The sequence below is a fragment of the Perognathus longimembris genome, chromosome 13, assembly GCF_023159225.1.
Source record: "Perognathus longimembris pacificus isolate PPM17 chromosome 13, ASM2315922v1, whole genome shotgun sequence".
Lineage (NCBI taxonomy): Eukaryota > Metazoa > Chordata > Mammalia > Rodentia > Heteromyidae > Perognathus > Perognathus longimembris.
This window is the reverse complement of record NC_063173.1, coordinates 13,221,727-13,240,602: the sequence shown is the minus strand read 5'-3', so window position 1 is coordinate 13,240,602 and position 18,876 is coordinate 13,221,727. Positions and strand designations below refer to the sequence as shown.

General features: G+C 40.1%; 2 protein-coding genes across 2 annotated transcripts; both read right to left on the bottom strand.

The window, feature by feature from the left end:
- Positions 1-5,662: 5,662 nt before the first annotated feature.
- LOC125361909 (olfactory receptor 52I2-like) lies at positions 5,663-7,029 on the bottom strand. The gene has a single exon (XM_048360524.1). It carries the CDS (start codon positions 6,971-6,973, stop codon positions 5,990-5,992), a length of 984 nt encoding a protein of 327 aa, XP_048216481.1. The 5' UTR covers positions 6,974-7,029; the 3' UTR covers positions 5,663-5,989.
- A 9,444-nt stretch (positions 7,030-16,473) lies between these two features.
- Positions 16,474-17,550, bottom strand: LOC125362210 (olfactory receptor 52I2-like). Its single transcript, XM_048360920.1, has one exon. The coding sequence runs from the start codon at positions 17,533-17,535 to the stop codon at positions 16,558-16,560; it is 978 nt and encodes a 325-aa protein (XP_048216877.1). The 5' UTR covers positions 17,536-17,550; the 3' UTR covers positions 16,474-16,557.
- Positions 17,551-18,876: the final 1,326 nt, after the last annotated feature.

Sequence of the window (18,876 nt, the reverse complement as noted above, 5' to 3'; positions counted from 1 at the left end):
TGTAACCCATAAGATTACCATGTGGGAGTGATTGAGACTAGAAACAAACATGAGAACAAGTGGCTCTCCCTATTGCTGAGAGCAAACTGCTTGTTGTTCCATGATGCCATATAACACAATCTCTGGTGCGATTTATGTTTGAAGGTAGTGATTATTAGTTAGAGATGATCAACAAAATAGATTCTAGGTTATTTATACACAAATGCAAAGTGCCTTCCAATTGGCTGTAATAAGGACTACTAAAAATTGTCCTAGCCAGGCGCCAGTGGCTCATGCCTATAATCCTAGCTACTCAGAAGGCTGAGATCTGAGGATCACAGTTCAAGGCCAGCTCAGGCAGGACAGTCCATAAGACTGTCCTCCAATTAGCCACCAAAAAGCTAGAAGTAGAACTGTAGCTCAAGTGGTACAGTGCTAGCCTTAAGCAGTGTGCTCAGGCACACTGCCTAGGCCCTGAGTTCAAGCCCTAGTACCGGCACACACACACAAAAAATGTTTTTTCTTATGTTTTAATTGTTTCTGCTGTTTATATATGATGGTGGTAAAACAAGCCAAAATAGAGAGATAAACATTCTTCCCAACATGCCTCCAAAATGCTTCGTGAAAATTAGCAGTAGGAGAGACATTTCTATCAGCAGCTCGGAGGGGAATGAGCTGGTAAGTCAAAGCGCTATCCTAGCAAATGATTTACATTAGAGAAACTGTTTGTCTTTGTATGTTTGGATTTCCTGGGAAATAAGAGTTGAGAAGTAGATCCTTAGGAAGCACTTCCTGTTATATCCTTGGACACTTAGTAGAGGAGGATGGGAGCAAATTGATGTTGCTATTTTACTATGATCTTTTTATTAAACCAAGCAAATATTAGAATGTTCCTAAAGAAGATTATTGGATGATAAATACATTCAAACTCGGAATGCATTAAGTAGTTAAATAGCCTCAAATGTAATGTACTGTTTGGGGTTTGTTTACAATTTATTTGCTGATTTGAGTGTAATAATTATTTGAAGAAATAAATAACGTCATTATTTGATTGCTGTTTCCTATTGTCTAATTTTAACAGCAAAGATTGAGTTTACACATGTATTAAAGCCCTTCTCTATGAAATAATTGCTTATGCTTCCTCTCCAAAAGCTCTATGAAGCCAAAAGTTTATTTGATTCATTGTTGTAGCTTAGTCTAATTGTGTGTGTGTTCATTGTTTGAGTCTAAGTAAGCTACTTATTTAGATGTCAAGAATCAATACAATTTTTCTGCCTTAGAGAGTTAAAACTATATAGAACTGAATTATACTCCTGATCAAGAACTATCTTGAAGGATAATTTCTTTCATTGTGACTTCCGTACTGATCCATAGCGAGAGGAGGGAAGTAGTCATCTTGAAGGGAAGCTTCCTTCAGTGATGCATGTAACACCTGGGGTGACTTCTCCAGTTGCTGTGATCAGTGCTGCAAGTCGAGAGCCGGGCTCTGCCCAGCCTGACTTCACTAATAAGAGGCCTGAAGGAGTACTTAGTAACAGTGCAAAATGATTGGATCCTGCAAAAGAAGGAGAGAGAGGAGCCAGTCCTGGGCATTAGAACTCACCCAGAAATTAATAGTCCCACCTTTTTCAAGCAAGATTGGTTGTGATCTCTTAGAATTCATTCTTAGTCCCATGCACAGATTAAATGAACTTGGTATGACAGGAGAGGTACCATATCTGCACAAAATGTAAAAGAGCTAGGATTTTTTTCAGTTTGGCATAGTCATGACAAGGAAGCAATATACTTTGAAATACGTGTAATTCAATAAAGAATCTACAATTTTAAGCATTGCTCATGCGAATGAAGGTATGAAGGAAATCGTCCTGATGAAACTACGAGGAAGAAATTCCTATTTTTGCTGCAGGCTAGACTAATCCTTGGTTACTTTATATTAGATTATTTAATATATTCTTCTATTTAATGATAATATTTAATTCTTCAGGTTGTTTTGCAGAAACCGTAGTGGAATTTTTCAAAGTGAAAGTCATATAAATAGTTTAACTATTGTGTAATCCTGGTTTTAACTGTTTGGGGGACCTTCCTGCATCCTTGTGAGAATTTTGAGAGGCTGATTCCTATATTACTAGTATTCAGAAATAGAAAACGTTCCTGATAAGTAAACAAACATAACATTACCAAAAAGTATGGATGATGAATTATTAAGCAGCCAAACAATTTGGCAACGATACATTAGTGCTAATTTACACAGGACTACAGTTTAAATACTACCTAGAATGAATATAGAATTAGAAATGTGGAGGTATATTTTTTACTACAACATGTCAGATGAGTTATGTGTTTTTCCGCTCATTATTTCGTTGGCTTTTCATTATCCTATACTATTTAACATTATTTCTACCATCAGTAGAAAGCAACTGTTAAGACTTAAAATATAACAATGTCATCATGATCACTGCGTGCATTTTGAATTTGAAATAATTTTATTAAGATTGCAAAATGGGTCAGAATCAAATGTATACCTTTTACATTAGGTTCTTTCCTTACAACATCATACATTAATTACTCCATTTAATACATTCTAATGGAGGTATAGAATTCCATTGTGTGTACGTACCACATTTTCCTGGTCCACTCGTCTACTGAGGAGCCTCCCGGTTGGTTCCATATTTTTGCAATGACAAATTACGCTGCGATGAACATAGTTGTGCTGGTGGCTTTAGTGCGGTCTTGCTTGTAACCTTTTGGGTAGATGCCCAGAAGTGGGGCTGCTGGGTCATAGGGGCACTCTATGTTTAGCCTTCTTAGGAACCTTCACACTGCTTTCCAGAGGGGTTGAACAAGTTTGTATTCCCACCAACAACGTAGTAGGGTTCCTTTCTGGCCACATCCTCTCCAGCATTTGTTATTATTGGATTTCCTGATAATGGACAGTCTTACTGGGGTGAAGTGGAATCTCAATGTTGTTTTGATTTGCATTTCTTTTATGGCCCCATTCGTAAGGAAATGGAAGGACTTGGAAAAAAAATCATACTAAGTGAAGTGACTCAGACCCAAAGAAACATAAACCCTATGATGTCCCTTATAGGGCATAGATTAGGCTAGTCATGGTAGAAAATCAAAATACCCCAATAGCTACACCCATATGATCACATAAGATGATGCCAAGTGAAATGAACTACACGTTATGGAAACAAGTTATACCACTGTTGTAATTATTTTCAACATGCCATGTGAACTCGTACTTTTTTTTTCTCTTTTTCCTTGTCTGTTTGTTTGTTTGATTGGTTTGTTTAGCTTTGTTTCTCTTGTATTCCCTTCCTGTGGTTGTACCCCCGCTACCACTGTATCTCATCTGAGTACCCCGGATACTGTTTATACAGGTATTAGAACTGGGGAAGGGAGAAGGAATACCAAAATTGAGGACAAACCATTCAAAAAGCAACACTTACAAAACCATTTGGTGTAAACCAACTGCACAACTCTTAGGGGGAGGAGGGGAATGAGGGAGGAGATAACAAGTAGAACAAGAAATGTACTCATTGCCTTTCATATGAATGTGTAACCACTCTGTACCACACTTTGACAATAAAAAAATTTTAAGACATTCTAAAAGGAGGGTAAATTTAAAACCAGAGAAGCTAGAGTTTCATTTCAACTTCCATACACCTTGAGTGGTTTTACAAGAAGAGTCTGTGTTGACTGGAGATAGTCTTCACGGTATAGTATTTTCTCAGTAATTATACCACTCAATAGGCACACCACTACATAGGATGCTATGAAACATTGCTCATGATTTTTTTTTTTTTTTTTTTGCCAGTCCTGGGGATTGAATTCAGGGCCTGAGCACTGTCCCTGGCTTCTTTTTGCTCAAGGCTAGCACTCTACCATGTGAGCCACAGCGCCACTTCTGGCCTTTTCTATATATGTGGTGCTGAGGAATCAAACCTATGGCTTCGCATATATGAGGCAAGCACTCTTGCCACTAGGCCATATTCCCAGCCCTGCTCATGATTTTTAGCTGGGCAAATGAGTAGATGGACTTTTGAGGTCGGTCACTTTTTAGAAGCTCTTAAGACATTATTTACATTAACACCACAGCCTGCCATCAGTAATAGATCTAAAATAGTTTTCTGGACCAGAAAAACTATTTTGCAAATACAAATAAGTATTATTACTAATATTCTGAGTCAAAAATCCTTTTTTTTTTTCAGTATTTACAGTAGTCTGATAAACATTTAGAAGTCAGGCATTGAGAAAACTGTGCCTGACTCGTATCTTCATTTTTTTAATTCTGTTTATTTAAATTCTTTTACATTTATCCACAGGATTTATATTTCATTCCTTTTACCTCACTGAAAAGTGTCTGCAGCCCTTTCGGTTTGCACTAGATATGTGAAGTATTGCCTCTCGTCAAAAACCTCGGATTACTTGGTTGTTTTTTTCTTCAAAGTAGTGCATTTGTGCTTATTTGGTGACCAGTTTAAAAACTCTCTGTACTGCCTCTGATAAGATTTTATGTAGAACATAAGGAGGCTAGCTCTAACTATATTTTCCTAGGAATAAAGATCTATTTTTCTAGTGTGGAAAAAAAATGTGTTAAGTCTCTCTTTTATGTGCCTTTGTATTTTGTTTTAGGATTGAGCTCCAGAGTATAGAGTATAGATAAAGCAAAATAAGGACTTCCAACACTGAACTCATGTTGACTTAGCTCCTATTGCTTGAACACAGGTGATCATCTTTACACTAAGTATAACTAGCGTAACAATGAAGGAGGAGCCATGTGCCAGTGGTCCAGGCCTATAATCCTTGCAATTCAAGGAGGCCAAGATTGAGGAGCCTGATTTTGAGCCAGCTCAAGACTCCTGGAGATTAAATAGCCAGCAAAAAGCAGGAAATGGAGCTATGTCTCGGGTGATAGAACTTCAGCCATAGTGAAAAATTGAGCTGGAGCATGAGGTCCTGAGTTGAAGCAAAATCAGGCAGGGGAGTGGGGAGCCTAAGTTAAAGAACTGCCTTACAGAACTAAACAACATGGATGTGACTTGGTGTCCAAAGTGAATTAGAACCACAGGATGGAGGAAACAGTCTCTTAGACCATCTAGATAAAAGGCTCACTAGTAATCTAGCTTTCTGTCTTCGTGTTCCTCTTAATAAGCTTTGTATCTTAATGGGTAAACTAGAAGCCATTTTTTTCTGGAGAAAGGCATCTAGTCCCAGTGGAATCATGTCTCAAGTGGAGTGGATTCACTCGTGAGCCAGAGAAGCAGGGTCGTATACTGACAGTTTCTATTAAATCTCATGACAAGAAAACTCCACCGGAAATCAGGCAAATAATACTGAGCACAATAGTTCAAGTCTATAATCCTGGCTAGTTGGGAGGTGGAGATTAAGGGGGTCATAGTTTGAAGTCAACCCAGGTGAAAAATTCAAGAGACTCCATCTCAACCAATAGCTGGGTACAGAGGCACATACCTGTTACCTTAGCAACGTGGCTAGGGACAATCATGTCCCTATGTGATGCCCAGCAACACATAGGATTGCAGCCCAGCCTAGTCATAAGGACCCTACCTCAAAAATCCCTTATGCAAAGAGAAGCTGGAGGTATGTCTCAAATGATGAGTACCTGCCTAGAAGCACTGAACAATGAATTCAGTCCTTAGTACTACCCCTCCCCCAAAGTCAGGAGAGATTGCAGTGGGGGAGAAGATAGTTAAAGCACAGGGCATGCAGGATATCAGTGTTAGAAATGTGGGTCAGAAGATAACATAATCCCAAGTGTATACTCGCAACCCAGATTCTTACACAAAATAAAACCATTATAAATGTCAGAACATCCAGATCATCCTATATACACTTACATTTCTGCAGAAAATTCATTCAAGGATACTCTTACAACTTCACTTAAGAGGTCCTTCACTCCTAGGGAAGCAATTCCACCTCCATAGGCCTGTGTACTTGTTTTGCAGTTGGCTGGAAAGCTAAAATAATAGGGACAGGTCTGTTGTGTTCATGAACGCTGACTGGAGAGATTAAAGAACAAGTACAACATCAATCTCCATATTCTCTCCTGTATCTTTTTGGTTCTAATACCATAAATGATGGGGTTTAAGGTGGGTGGGATGACCAGGTACAAATCTGCTAACAAAACATGTATGTGCAAAGGCACTGTGTCTTGCCCTAGCCAGGCAACATAGACAGATGACATGCCAGGGAGATAAAACAGGGCCATCACCCCTACATGGGAACTACATGTGCTTAATGCCTTCCACTGAGCATGTGAAGAAAGACCAAATACTGCCCTGAGAATTAAGGCATAGGAAACAGCAATGAAGACCAAATCAGAACCTGCGATAAGAAAAGAAGCAACCAAACTGTAGAGACTGCTGGGCATGGTGTCGGCACACGCCAGCTTAGCCACAGCCATGTGTTCACAGTAGGAGTGGGGAACCACATTGGAGCCACAGAAAGGAAGATGGGTCAGCATCCAGGTCAATGGAGTCATAGTTATGATAGCTCTGATGATGATGGTCACACACATTCCCAGCATCACGTTAGGGGTGAGAATCCTACTGTAGTGTAGGGGTTTGCAGATGGCCACATAGCGGTCAAAAGCCATGGCCAGCAGCAGTCCTGTCTCCACAGCTGTGGCTGCATGGACAAAAAACAACTGAGTGAAACAAGCATGGAAGCCGATGGAGCTGTCTCCAGAGCAGAAGATGCTCACCATCTTGGGTACCACAGAGGAGGCCATCACAAGGTCCACAGCAGCCAGAACACACAGGAAGCAATACATGGGCTCCTGGAGAGCAGAATCCATGCAGATCACAGTCATGATGAGGGTGTTTCCTATCAGGGCTATGGTGTACATAGCACTCAGGAAGATAGCCAGACACAGATAGGAAGACTGCAAACCTGGAATGCCCACAAGCATGAAGGTGGCAGGAGACTCCATTGTGTGGTTGTAGGTTGGCCCAAGTATCACTGGTAGCATTGTTTTCCTAAATTAAGTACAAAACGAGTAAAGAAAATCAGGAATCCTCTTAAACACACACACACACACACACACACACACACACACACACACACACACACACACACATGTTCCCATCTGTCATGTTGGTAAATCCTGATATAAATCCCAGCTTGGTTGATTTCTTTGGTCAAAAAATGATATCTGTTAGGCTATCCTGCTTCATTTTCCATCCTCAAGATTCATTGCTTTACTAATTTCTAGTCATGCACCAAAGATCAGTTCTTGTGTTTCCTCCTTTAGAAAGTCTCTGTTCTGTCTTGCCTCTCCCATGTTCAGGTGAAGCTAGGTACCTCTCTTTTGAGTTTTCATCAAAGCTCTCATGTTGATCATTCTAATACTGTAGTTCGGATTTTGTTGTGTGCACCCAAGTATGTATCACTTGTTTGTGGCCGTATCTTAAGTGGCTGTGTAGAGCAGCCCACTAAAAAGTTATGTGCTTGCATTCGACTAAATAGTTATCACAGAATCAAGGACCAATTGGAGGAAAGATTTGTCTTTTATCTCTTTGTTTACTCTAGTAAGTGTTGGATTAAATAATGAAATTCTTGAGTTTGAACATAACACGTTTTGTGTCTTCAGTATGCCAGAGAAACCATGAAGAAGCATCTTTATGGTTAAAGAAATTTAATAATGGGTTTAGGAAAATGAGTTTTCTCTCATTCCATAGGAGATAATAAACAACCTAAAAATATTTATAATCTCTACCTTTTCTGTGTTTTGGCTTATATTTTTTATAATGTAAGTACTAGGTTTAATGAACAAACATGGATACATGAAACTTAGCACCCATCATAAGTTTTGATGGTTCCTTCGTATAATTAATGTCTTCTACCAAGACATTTCAGAACATCAGGAAGTGATGAACATTTCTTTTGTGTGTGAACACATATGTACTTTGTAAAGACCTTTATAATGAACACAGTATGTACCAGCACTGTGGTGAACAAAGTAACATTTGCCTTTTTTCATTCACTGAAGTTCACAAATTTACTGACTGGTAAGGTAGATCAAACCTCTACACAAGACAGATTGATAAAATTTAAATGAGATCATCATGTGGCGGGCTTATAAGACATGTGAGGTATAAAAACAGCTTTTTCCAGGTATGACTCCCAAGAGCTGAAACACCTAAAATCAATCCTTGAGAAATAACTATCAGGGCTGGAAATGTGGCTTAGCGGTAGAGTGCTTGCCTAGTATACATAAAGCCCTGGGTTCTATTCCTCAGCACCACATACATAGAAAAAGCCAGAAGTGGCGCTGTGGCTCACGTGGTAGAGTGCTACCCTTGAGCAAAAAGAAGCCAGGGACAGTGCTCAGGCCCTGAGTTCAAGCCGCAGGACTGGCAAAAAAAAAAAGAGGTAAAAAATGGAGAAATAACTATAAATAGCTACAATAAAGCTATTTTTACTTCACTTGTCCAGTTTTAACAGGACAAAGAAGTGTGCTTCATTGCTTGACAACTGTTTATAATTGCCTTTGCAATACATTTCCCTAATTCAGCTGTTGCCATGTCATAGAATGTGTAATCAAATGACTTTATGGGGGGTAACCTAAAAGAAGGCATCAGCAATAATAGCTCATGTTAATCCTGTGCCCTCTTTCTCTCATCCTTTTCCCTTTAGATAAAGTGCTTCGTTTTCAGGATTCACTCTGTGATTGGGCATATGTACATTCCTCAGCTTTCTGAGAACACTCTTTACAGGAAGCGCTTCTACACTGGATAATATCAATCTTCTTTTTGGGACCCTGAATTTCTCTTCGAATACAGCACAAGCCAGGCACTAACTACTCAGGAGTCTGAGGTCTGAGAATCACAGTTCAAAGCCAGCCTGGGCAGGAAAGTTCATGAGACTCTTATCTCCAATGACCCACTAAAAAGCTAGGAGTGGAATTAAGACAGGGTAGAGCACTAGCCTTGTGGGGGGAAAAAAAATCTTAGGGACAGTACCCAGGCCCTGAGTTTAAGCCCTAAGACTGGGCACAAAAAAAAGAAGAAAGAGGGATATGTATGCATGAAAGTCCTACAAACTTTTATTGCTCCACTGAAGATGTTTGTTTCAGCAACACAAATGAATGTGCTAAAAGTCATTTTTATTAATGCATACTCCCTAGGCTGAACGCCTTCTTCTTGTCACTTGGCCTTTTTGCATTAGTCCAGTTGTCTAAATTCTCCTAACCCACTTGATACATTAGTAAGATGAAGATAATAGCTCTATGTTAGATGTTTTGAAATTTAAATGAGAAGGCATGTATGATTGTGTAGATCTCAAATAAATGTAGCAAATAAATAAGGCTAATTTTCCTATTTCCATCTAGTTCCATATTGCATCAAATAGCATACTTGAATAAGTAAATGTGATTAGAAGCCAAATTGAAAATTAAAGACCAACACAGGCTGCATTTCATGAAATTGTCATTTTGTTTTTTCCACAATCTACCCTGGGAGTTGTCTCTCCCTGTGGCTAGACACAACAAGGTTCTAGTTATACTGTGATGAAGACCTTATTCTCCATTCCTTTATGGGAAACTTCTCAAGTTTTCTTTCTTTCTTTGCTCTTTTATCTTCTTCTGTTTGCATTGTTCCCTTTTGAAAAGGTCTCTTTTCCCTCAACCTGCAACTCATCTCTAGTAAAAATGTCTAAGAGAGATTCACATCTGTACTGCCATGTAAAACCAGCCATTGCCAAAGTGAAATTGGACTAAGGATGGAGTGGAGGTAAATAGGAAAGTCCTTTATCATCGAGGCTACATTGGTGCTTCTTCCTACGATCAGATCATTCCACTCCCTAGGGAAATACACATAGAGCTTGGTCCCAGACCTGGACACTGGTGTGAGCCAGACCTTAGTAAGTTTCCTTATCTTCTTCCTCAACCCTCATATGGCAACTCTCAAGGTCTCACACTAATGGATCACCACATCAAATGTATGACTTTGGCTCTCTTAACAGGAGTAATATATAACCCAAGAACTATTCTCTGTGTTTTCAGGCAGCATGTATGGAACAGTATGTATTTGTCGAACCTCAAGACTAGCCTGACTCCAGCTATCATTTTCTGTGCCTCCCCTCAAGAAAGGGCTTCCAGCTGAGTTGTCATAAACCTCCCCTGAGTACTACCTTTACTCACCCTTCTTTAATTTTTTTCATGGGCCTGGAACATCCCAGAACACTGAGATGGATCAGATTAATAGAATTCAGGATTCCATATGCTACAGTAAACATTTTCTCTGTTAGACAAGCACTAGTCAACATTTGCCCATTCTCAATCCTCACCATACATATTTGCCTTTTAAGTTTGCCTCCTGAATAGCTGAAAACAGGCCATCTAGGTATCTGTGTTGCCCTCAAGAGAATCTCAGGAGTTTTCTGAAAAGCCAAATGGCTTCAATCTAATTACAAACCCTGAACGCCACTGAAGTGAAGAAACATACAAACAGAAGCCCACAAACCTTAATAAGTGCTACATTATGATGTAGGCTGGATGAAGTAGTGAGGTCTACATCTTAGGTCATATGAACCGTGCTATGGGTAGCCATAGGCTGGGACAATTTCAGTAATAGATTAGGAGAACCTGGAAAAGCTTTCAAAGTAAACAGAGGTGAAGAGTTTCAAGGCTCAGGATATCTCTAAGACTGTATCGAGCATCATTTTCTGAGGCAGAGGAAAGCCCAAAGATCCAGAATGCTTTCTGCCACCCTCCCCTCTGATTCAGGATCTTCACCTGACTGCAGTGCACACACCCACCTTGGGAGGGAAATCTCAGCTGATGTCCTAGCCTACGTGGTCATTCCTCTAGCCAACCCTACCAGCCTCACCTCATCCTACGTTCATGATCTTCACAATGTCTCTTTTCTTTCCTTTCATTTATTTTTCTTCTTGATCAGTACAGCTCAGGATTTCTATGCGTTTATTCTTTTCAAAGAACAGCATATTTTATATACTCACTTGTTTCTTTAAGAATTTATTTCACCCAGCATTGCTCTGAAATTTTCTTGCTCAGAGCAACAATGAACTCCATCAAAGATGTGCGGCCAGTCTGGTGACTTACTTTAATTTTACTGCCTGTTCCCTCCTTTATTTTTGTTAACTCTTCAATTAACATATGACACACATACTGTAAGATGCAGAAATCTATCATACACATAATAATTGCCACTCTGTGGATACACCAACACTCCCATACTACCTCACTGACTTGCTCAAAATTCAGATATGATAGCTTCCTGGGTGATGAAGTTCACTTTTTTCAGAAGGGTCTGACCCAGCTCTCCTAAGATACATCTCAATCCCTGACCCTGCCTTTGGTTTCAATCCTGAAAACTCACATGACTCCTACAGTATCAGTCAATAGAAACTGGCACTAGACAAACCACCTAATATCTGTACTAAACCATAGGACTTGTGAGGACTTTTCATTCGTTAACAAGAAGAACTAGGTAATTTTAAGTCATCTTCAAAGTGAAAGTGCTACTGTATAGCTTATTTGAATGGAACCTTTCTGCTTATGATAACCCTGTATCCCTACCTAAGTGCTTCCCCTCTCCAAACAATCAGTCCCATTGCCTAGTCTTGTCTTGAAACTCCTCATGGTCCCTATAAAGTGTTTTTCCCACTATGTCAAGGTTGGACTTACCCCTTTTGGATGCTTCCAAGTGAAGTAGTCCCATGATTCTGTGCCCTGTCCCACCTCCTCCAACCCCCCATCATTTCCAGAAGAACCTCTTGGTATTAGCAGTATACTTCAGAATTGGACAAACTTCTATAATTAGATGGAGGACTTGAGCCCTCTTTTCTCGGAAAATCTTAGCCTAAAAACTCCCATCAGCCTAACCCCTAACCTCTAGGCCAGTTCCCCATATCCTTGGAGTTTTCTCTGATTATCTTGTGCCTGGTAAACCACATTTTTCCCACTCAAAATAAGAAAAGTATATAGAGAACTTTTAGGAAAAATAGTAAGAGCCCCAGGAAAGAAAACAAAAGAACAATGTAGAGTTCTCCTGAATCGTGTTCTTTTCAAAGACCTCCCAGTGGGAGCTGTCCTTACCCCACTAGACACTGAATCATTCTATCTTTTCCCTAGAGACAACACTTCCCTTGTCTTCTTCCCATCATCCAAACACTGCAACTCCTCTAGAGACTAGTTTTTCTTTGTGCTCTGTCCCTGGGACTTTCCGGATTGCAGGAGGAGGCAGAAGCCTAGTGCCTAAAATAGTTTTTGTTTCTACAAGTCCCAAGAGGATACCTAAATGTTATAATACACAGTATATCCTGAAAAGAAAATTTAAAAGCCCCCAAACAATATATTTGTAAATATCTGGTCTATTCCAGATAGATGTTTTTCAAAGATTTTTCTCATTCAATTTTCACAGTCTTCTGAAGAGCTGCAATCATCATAGCTGCACTGTCTAGACAGGTGGGATACACATAAGGGCAAAAAGCTTGTAAGCCAAAATCAAGATTCAAATTCTAGAAACTCTAGTACATTTTTTTCTTTTTTGTACATCCAATAGTGTAGTTAGGTGCTTCTGTGACAGTGAGGGTCGATGAACATTGCTTTGAGACCTTGATTTCAATTCTTTAGGATTGCTGCATGGTAAGCTCATCCTACTAGAACAGACCAGAGGGGCCCAACCTTCTCTAAGGGTATTTAGCTAAAGTTTAGATATGTATTATAGAGGTTTGCTAATGAAGAACATTAAGTTCATTTTAAATCTTTGTCACAAGCATCCCTTGAGGCTTATTCTTTTCCTTTCAAATGGCTGAAACTTTTATGTACTTTGTACATAAAAAACGTTTATGTACTTTTCTTATGTACTTTGGCTGTTTGATTGAGAGCTGTCAGATCCTTCCCTCATGACTGAATCGAGTGACATCTGCCTGAAAGATGAACCTGTCCACAGCCCCAAGAATGGAAACTCAACAGAAATGGTTATCTTCCAAGTTCCCAAATCTGATAGAACTGCAAACAACCTTGTTGTCACTTCTTTATCTCCAGAAATTCCCACTGTGCATAGATGGGGTTTCTTGACTGTATCCCATAAGCCTCATAGGTTTTCTTTATTCTTTTAAAGTATTTTGTTATTTGTTGGGTTTCTTTGTTTAGCTGTGTTAATATTTTTGGAGTCTTGGTCAAGTAACAATTGCTTCCATTTTGGAAGCTTTTTACTTTATTTCTTCATTTCATTGATTTTTTTAATAATTACATGATCTTTATTGTTTCTTATGATTTCTATTTCTTTGAAGAATTTCTTTAATCTTAGGTTGTTTTATTTATTCCTATTGTTTATCTGCATTTTCTTGCATTTTACTAAATCATCATTATTTTTTAGCCATTTCATAGGTCTCTTTCTGAGATCTATTTTGGAAGAATTAGTGTAGGTCTTTGGAGTTTCTGATGCCTTTGCTGTTTCTTTTGCACTCCCATTGACATCTGGGCATCTGTGATGATACGTGTTCTGTCCAATCTTATGAAGTGAAATTGTGAAGTTGAAGGACACAATGAAGCCTTGCTTTGGTCCTCTGGGACAATATTAAATACTGCTCACAACTTCTTACAGTCACAAGATTGTAAGTTGGTTAGAAGACCCCATAGATCCCACTAGTGATATACATTGCTAATGAAAATAAATTGGAGCCAGAGAAATATTCTCTTCAAACAACCTAGATAAATGGGTTTTCTAGGCATGTGTCTGGTTTCCTCGTCCAAGTTCTATATGAGAAAGTAGCAAGCAAATTAGTTTTAGGTGTCTCAAACTTGAAACCCTAGTTATTCAGAAAGATGAGATCAGAGGATTATAGTTCAAAACCAGACTGTACAAAAAAGTGTGATGGGCTCCAACTCCAATTAAGCAGCAAAAATCTACAGTGGAGGTATGGCTCTAGTAGTAAAGTGTGTTAGCCATGAGCAAGCAAGCCTAGACTGTACAAAGAAGAAAAGGAATTCCCTTTCACTTTCCTAGTTCTAATACCAGTAAACACGGTTTCCAATGTACTCAGACAAGATACAGTGATAGTGCAAGTACAACCACAGAAAGGGGATACAAGACGATCATCAACAAAAGAAGCTACAGTTTCACATGCCATGTTGAAAGTAATTACAACAGTGATATATCACTCATTTCCATACATGGAGTTCATTTCACTTAGCATTATCTTATGCACTCATAGGGGTATAGCTATTAGGCTCTTGTGATCCTCTGCTGTGACTAGCCTAAACCTGTGCTAATTATTCCCTATGAGGGAGACCATAGAGTTCGTGTTTCTTTGGGTCTGGCTCACTTCACTGTATCTTATCAGAGTACATTGGAAACTGTATATACTGGGAACTAGGAAAGTGAAAGGGAATACCAAAATCGAGAGACACAGGATAAAAAGACAAACAACTCCAAAAGCAACACTTGCAAAACTGTTTGGTGTAAATCAACTGAACAACTCATGGGGGGAGAGGGAAAGGGGGAGAGGGGAGGGCGGAATGAGGGAGGAGGTAACAAACACTACAAGAAATGTATCCAATGACCAATGTATGAAACTGTAACCTTTCTGTACATCAGTTTGACAATAAAAAAAAAAGGAAATGGAGGAAAGAAAAGAAAGGAGAAAGAAGAAAGAAAGGGAGGACAGAAGGAAGGAAGGGAGGGAGGGAGGGAGGGAGGGAGGGAAAGAAAGGAGGAAAGGAAGGGAGGGAGGGAGGGAGGGAGAGAAGGAGGGAGGGAGGGAGGGAGGGAGGGAGGGAGGGAGGGAGGGAGGGAGGAAAGCCAGGCAGGTGAGTGTGAACTGGAGGACTAACAAAGCACCAAAGGACTGGTCTCTAAAACAAAGGGTCTACAAAGGAGGATAGTCTTAGGACAGGTTCACAAAGGCTCAACATGTGCATATGATCTTATAGAATAATGTTTGTCCACATGAACTCCAAGAAATAGAAACAAGAGGTTTTTGTTATTTTGTCTTTTGTTTTGTTCCCCTCCTTTGTCGCTGTTTTTGTTTTCTGTGTCTTTTGTCTTATATGTAAGTTTATCAGTTTGTGGAAAGGTCAGGGAGAGCACAGAAATGATGGGACAATGAGTGAACAAACGCAGCAGTGATACTCCCTAGACACGAGGTTGATAATTGAACAACTTGTGGAAGGTCAGGGTTACGGGGTTCGAGGGAGGGGATTCCCAGTCCCTCCAAGAGTCTACCACTCAGAGACAGTCTCAAGCAAAGAGACGGGTTTATTGGGGAAGCAAAAAGCAAACTAACTGGCCAGGGATGCAGCACAGACTCAGGAGCTGAAACTGTGACAGTGAAAAGCAGGCTGACTGGCCAGGAACAGGGGAACTGCCACCGTGACCCCCAGCAGTCCTCAAGTTGGGGTTTATAACGGTAAAATTGTAGCACAGATGTAGGGGCTTGACACAGAGGGAAGGACAAGTAACAAACACGTTAAGCAAGCGTGGCACAGATGTAGGAAGTTGACACAGGGGGTAGAGCAAGAAACCAACAAGTTAAGCAAGCCATTTACAGACCTAATCTACTCCCCGCAACATTTCCTACCATGTTTCCCTAATCAAGATGGCGTCAGCTTCACTCCCTACAACAGTCAGGAAGGAAAACTGGGAGAAAACAAGGGAAGAGAGGACACTGCTCACAAAGGAATGTGCTTATTGCCTGAATTATGTAACTGTGACACCTCTGTATATCACCTGTATAATAACAATAAAATTAAAGACAGAGAGAAAGAGACTATACATGTTCCAGTAGTGAAAAAGTGCAGCTTATCTTGGAAAACAGTTCTCCATACAACATAAAATTACAAGTTCCAATAGCAACAGCTCACAATTCCTGTGCCTAATCATCATGTTTTCCAAGGATAATCACAGCATGCCAAAACTGTAAACCTGACCTGTGAGTAAGGTATCCTGATGTGACAATATCCAAGATTATACAAGTGGCCTTAACCTCACTGTATCAGTCCTTCCAAAAAACTCACAAGGAGAAATGTGAGCCCAGGAAGAGGGTCTAATGACTGTTAATTAACTGGTAGACAAAGGAAATCCAAAGCAAAGGAAAGTGACAGCTCTAAGAAGTTGGAAGAGGATGAATAACAGATTCTTACGAAGAAGCTCCGGGAAGAAATGCAGCCTGTCCATAATTAGCTTGGATCCCAATGAGGTACCTATTGCATTTCTGACTCCTAAAACAGTAGGAGAATAAATTTGACTTGTGCTAAGCCACAAACAATAATTTATATAGGGAGGGTCTGGTAGAATATTAGCATTGCAAACATGCATCCAGAATGAAGAAAACAAAAATTCCAAAACTACATTAGGTGCTCCTACATATTTATATTGAATGACACCATTAAAACATTTTCATTAAATGATTTAATAAAACCAGAATAATCCCATTCATATTCTTGCTAGGAATTGAAAAATTACACAAGAACAAACATTACACTTCTATCTTAGAATTTTCATAGTTCTAGGTAAACAAATCCACCAATGTAGACTATAAAAGCACCATTGCAATAGCTGGCAAACTAAACAGCTGAACATTTTAGGCTCATAATACTTGATTAGAGTGGTCAAAGAGACAGGGCAGTACCAAAGTCAATATTCTTTCCCTTATTTGTTTGGTCCTGATACCATAAATGATGGGATTTAAGGTGGGTGGGATGATCAGGTACAAATCAGCTAACAACACTTGGGTATGCAAGGGCACGATGCCCTGCCCTAACCAGGCCACATAAATGGACGCCATTCCAGGCAGATAGTACAGGGCCATGACCCCCACATGGGACCCACAAGTGCTTAATGCCTTCCGCTGAGCTTTCTTTGAGGAAAGACCAAATACTGCCCTGAGAATCAAGACATAAGAGGTAGTAATGAAGGTCACATCAGAACCCACAATAATGGAGGGGCAAATCAAACTGTAGAGATTGCTGGGCGTGGTGTCGGCACACGCCAGCTTAGCCACAGCCATGTGTTCACAGTAGGAGTGGGGAACCACAGTGGAGCCACAGAAAGGAAGATGAGTCAGCATCCAGGTCAATGGGCTCAAGGCTATGGTAGCTCTGATGAAGATGGTCACACACATTCCCAGCATCACGTTAGGGGTGAGAATCCTACTGTAGTGTAGGGGTTTGCAGATGGCCACATAGCGATCAAAAGCCATGGCCAGCAGCAGTCCTGTCTCCACAGCTGTGGATGCATGGACAAAATACATCTGAGCGAAACAAGCATGGAAGCCGATGGAGCTGTCTCCAGAGCAGAAGATGCTCAGCATCTTGGGTACCACAGAGGAGGCCATCACGATGTCCACAGCAGCCAGAACACACAGGAAGCAATACATGGGCTCCTGGAGTGTGGAATCCATGCAGATCACAGTCATGATGAGGGTGTTTCCTATCAGGGCTATGGTGTACATAGCACTCAGGAAGATAGTCAGACACAGATAGGAAGACTGCAAACCTGGAATGCCCACAAGCATGAAGGTGGCAGGAGACTCCATTGTGTGGTTGTAAGCTGCCCCCAGCATCATCAGCGATATTGCTTTCTTACTACTGTACAAAGCACTGAAAGAATAGGATACAGTTCAATCAGATATGTTCACCTTTCGTTGTAGTAAATCCTAAGAGTGTTCTCAGTTTGGCGTTCTTTCAACCCAGCAAAATAAATATGATTTAGTTATCTTGTTGCATCTTCTGCCTCATTATCTTAATAATTCCTACTCATAATTCAAGGCTTCTTGTAACTTGTCTTTCCTTCCCTCATCCTTCTCTCCCGCCCTCCCTCCTCTCTCTCCTGTTGCTCCTGCCTCTCTCTCTCTTTCTGTGTTACACACACACACACACACACACACACACACACACACACACACACACACCATCCTCTCCAGTCAAGTTATATCTCCATATTCTGATTTTTCATGAAATCTTCCACATCGTTCTACAAGAGACTTATGTGGACAATTCCAGTTCTCTATCCATAACTTTATTGTGTGCACTAAACTGTGAACTTTCCTCAAGGCCTTATACAGAGTATTCCTTAGCTGTAGAGCCCAAGTTCATTAAAAGAAAATACATATCAGGTGCAAGTGGCTCATGCCTTCAGCTCCATGTATTCTTAACACCCTGTTTCTAGTTAGCCATGAAAAAAGCTGGGATGGAGGTGTGGCTCAAAAGAAAGAGCTCTGGTCTTAAGCAAAACAGCCAAGTGAGAGCACAATGCGTGAGTTCAAGCCTGGGTAAAAAAAAAAAAAAAACACACATGTAACTTCATTATAATAAAGAGTTTCATCCAAATCAGTAATAATCTGTGGAGACAATTTTCATTTTATATCTATTCTTATCTATTAAGAGTCAAAAACTGTTGAGTGAGCAATGAATTTCTAGTCAAGTGTCATATTATGTATCCGTGGGATGGTGCCTAGACAAAACATTAATGAAGCACTGTAAGTTTTGTTAATGAGTTAAAAATAAGATGAGAAAACAACATATGGTAGAATGGAGGGGAAGAGTGTCAGTCATTACAATGTATTATACTTATTATTCTTTTTATTGTGCCTTTTTCCCCCCACAGAGCTGAGGATTGAACTCAGGACTTTGCACATTCCGGGCAAGTGCTCCTCCACTGAGCTAAATGTGAAACCCCTGAAATATTTTTGTGCAACTAGTTACGGATAATAAAAATGGGAGGAAAAATAGGAAAAGGAAGAAGGGAGATAGAGGGAGGGAGGGAGGAAGGAAGGAAGTGTAGAAACGAGGGAAGAGGGTAGGAATGAAATGGGGAGGAGAGAGAGAGAACAGATAATAAACTGCCCATTTTTCATATTCTCTAACTATCAACCAGATTTTCCTATTGAACCTGATTCAGTGATAGA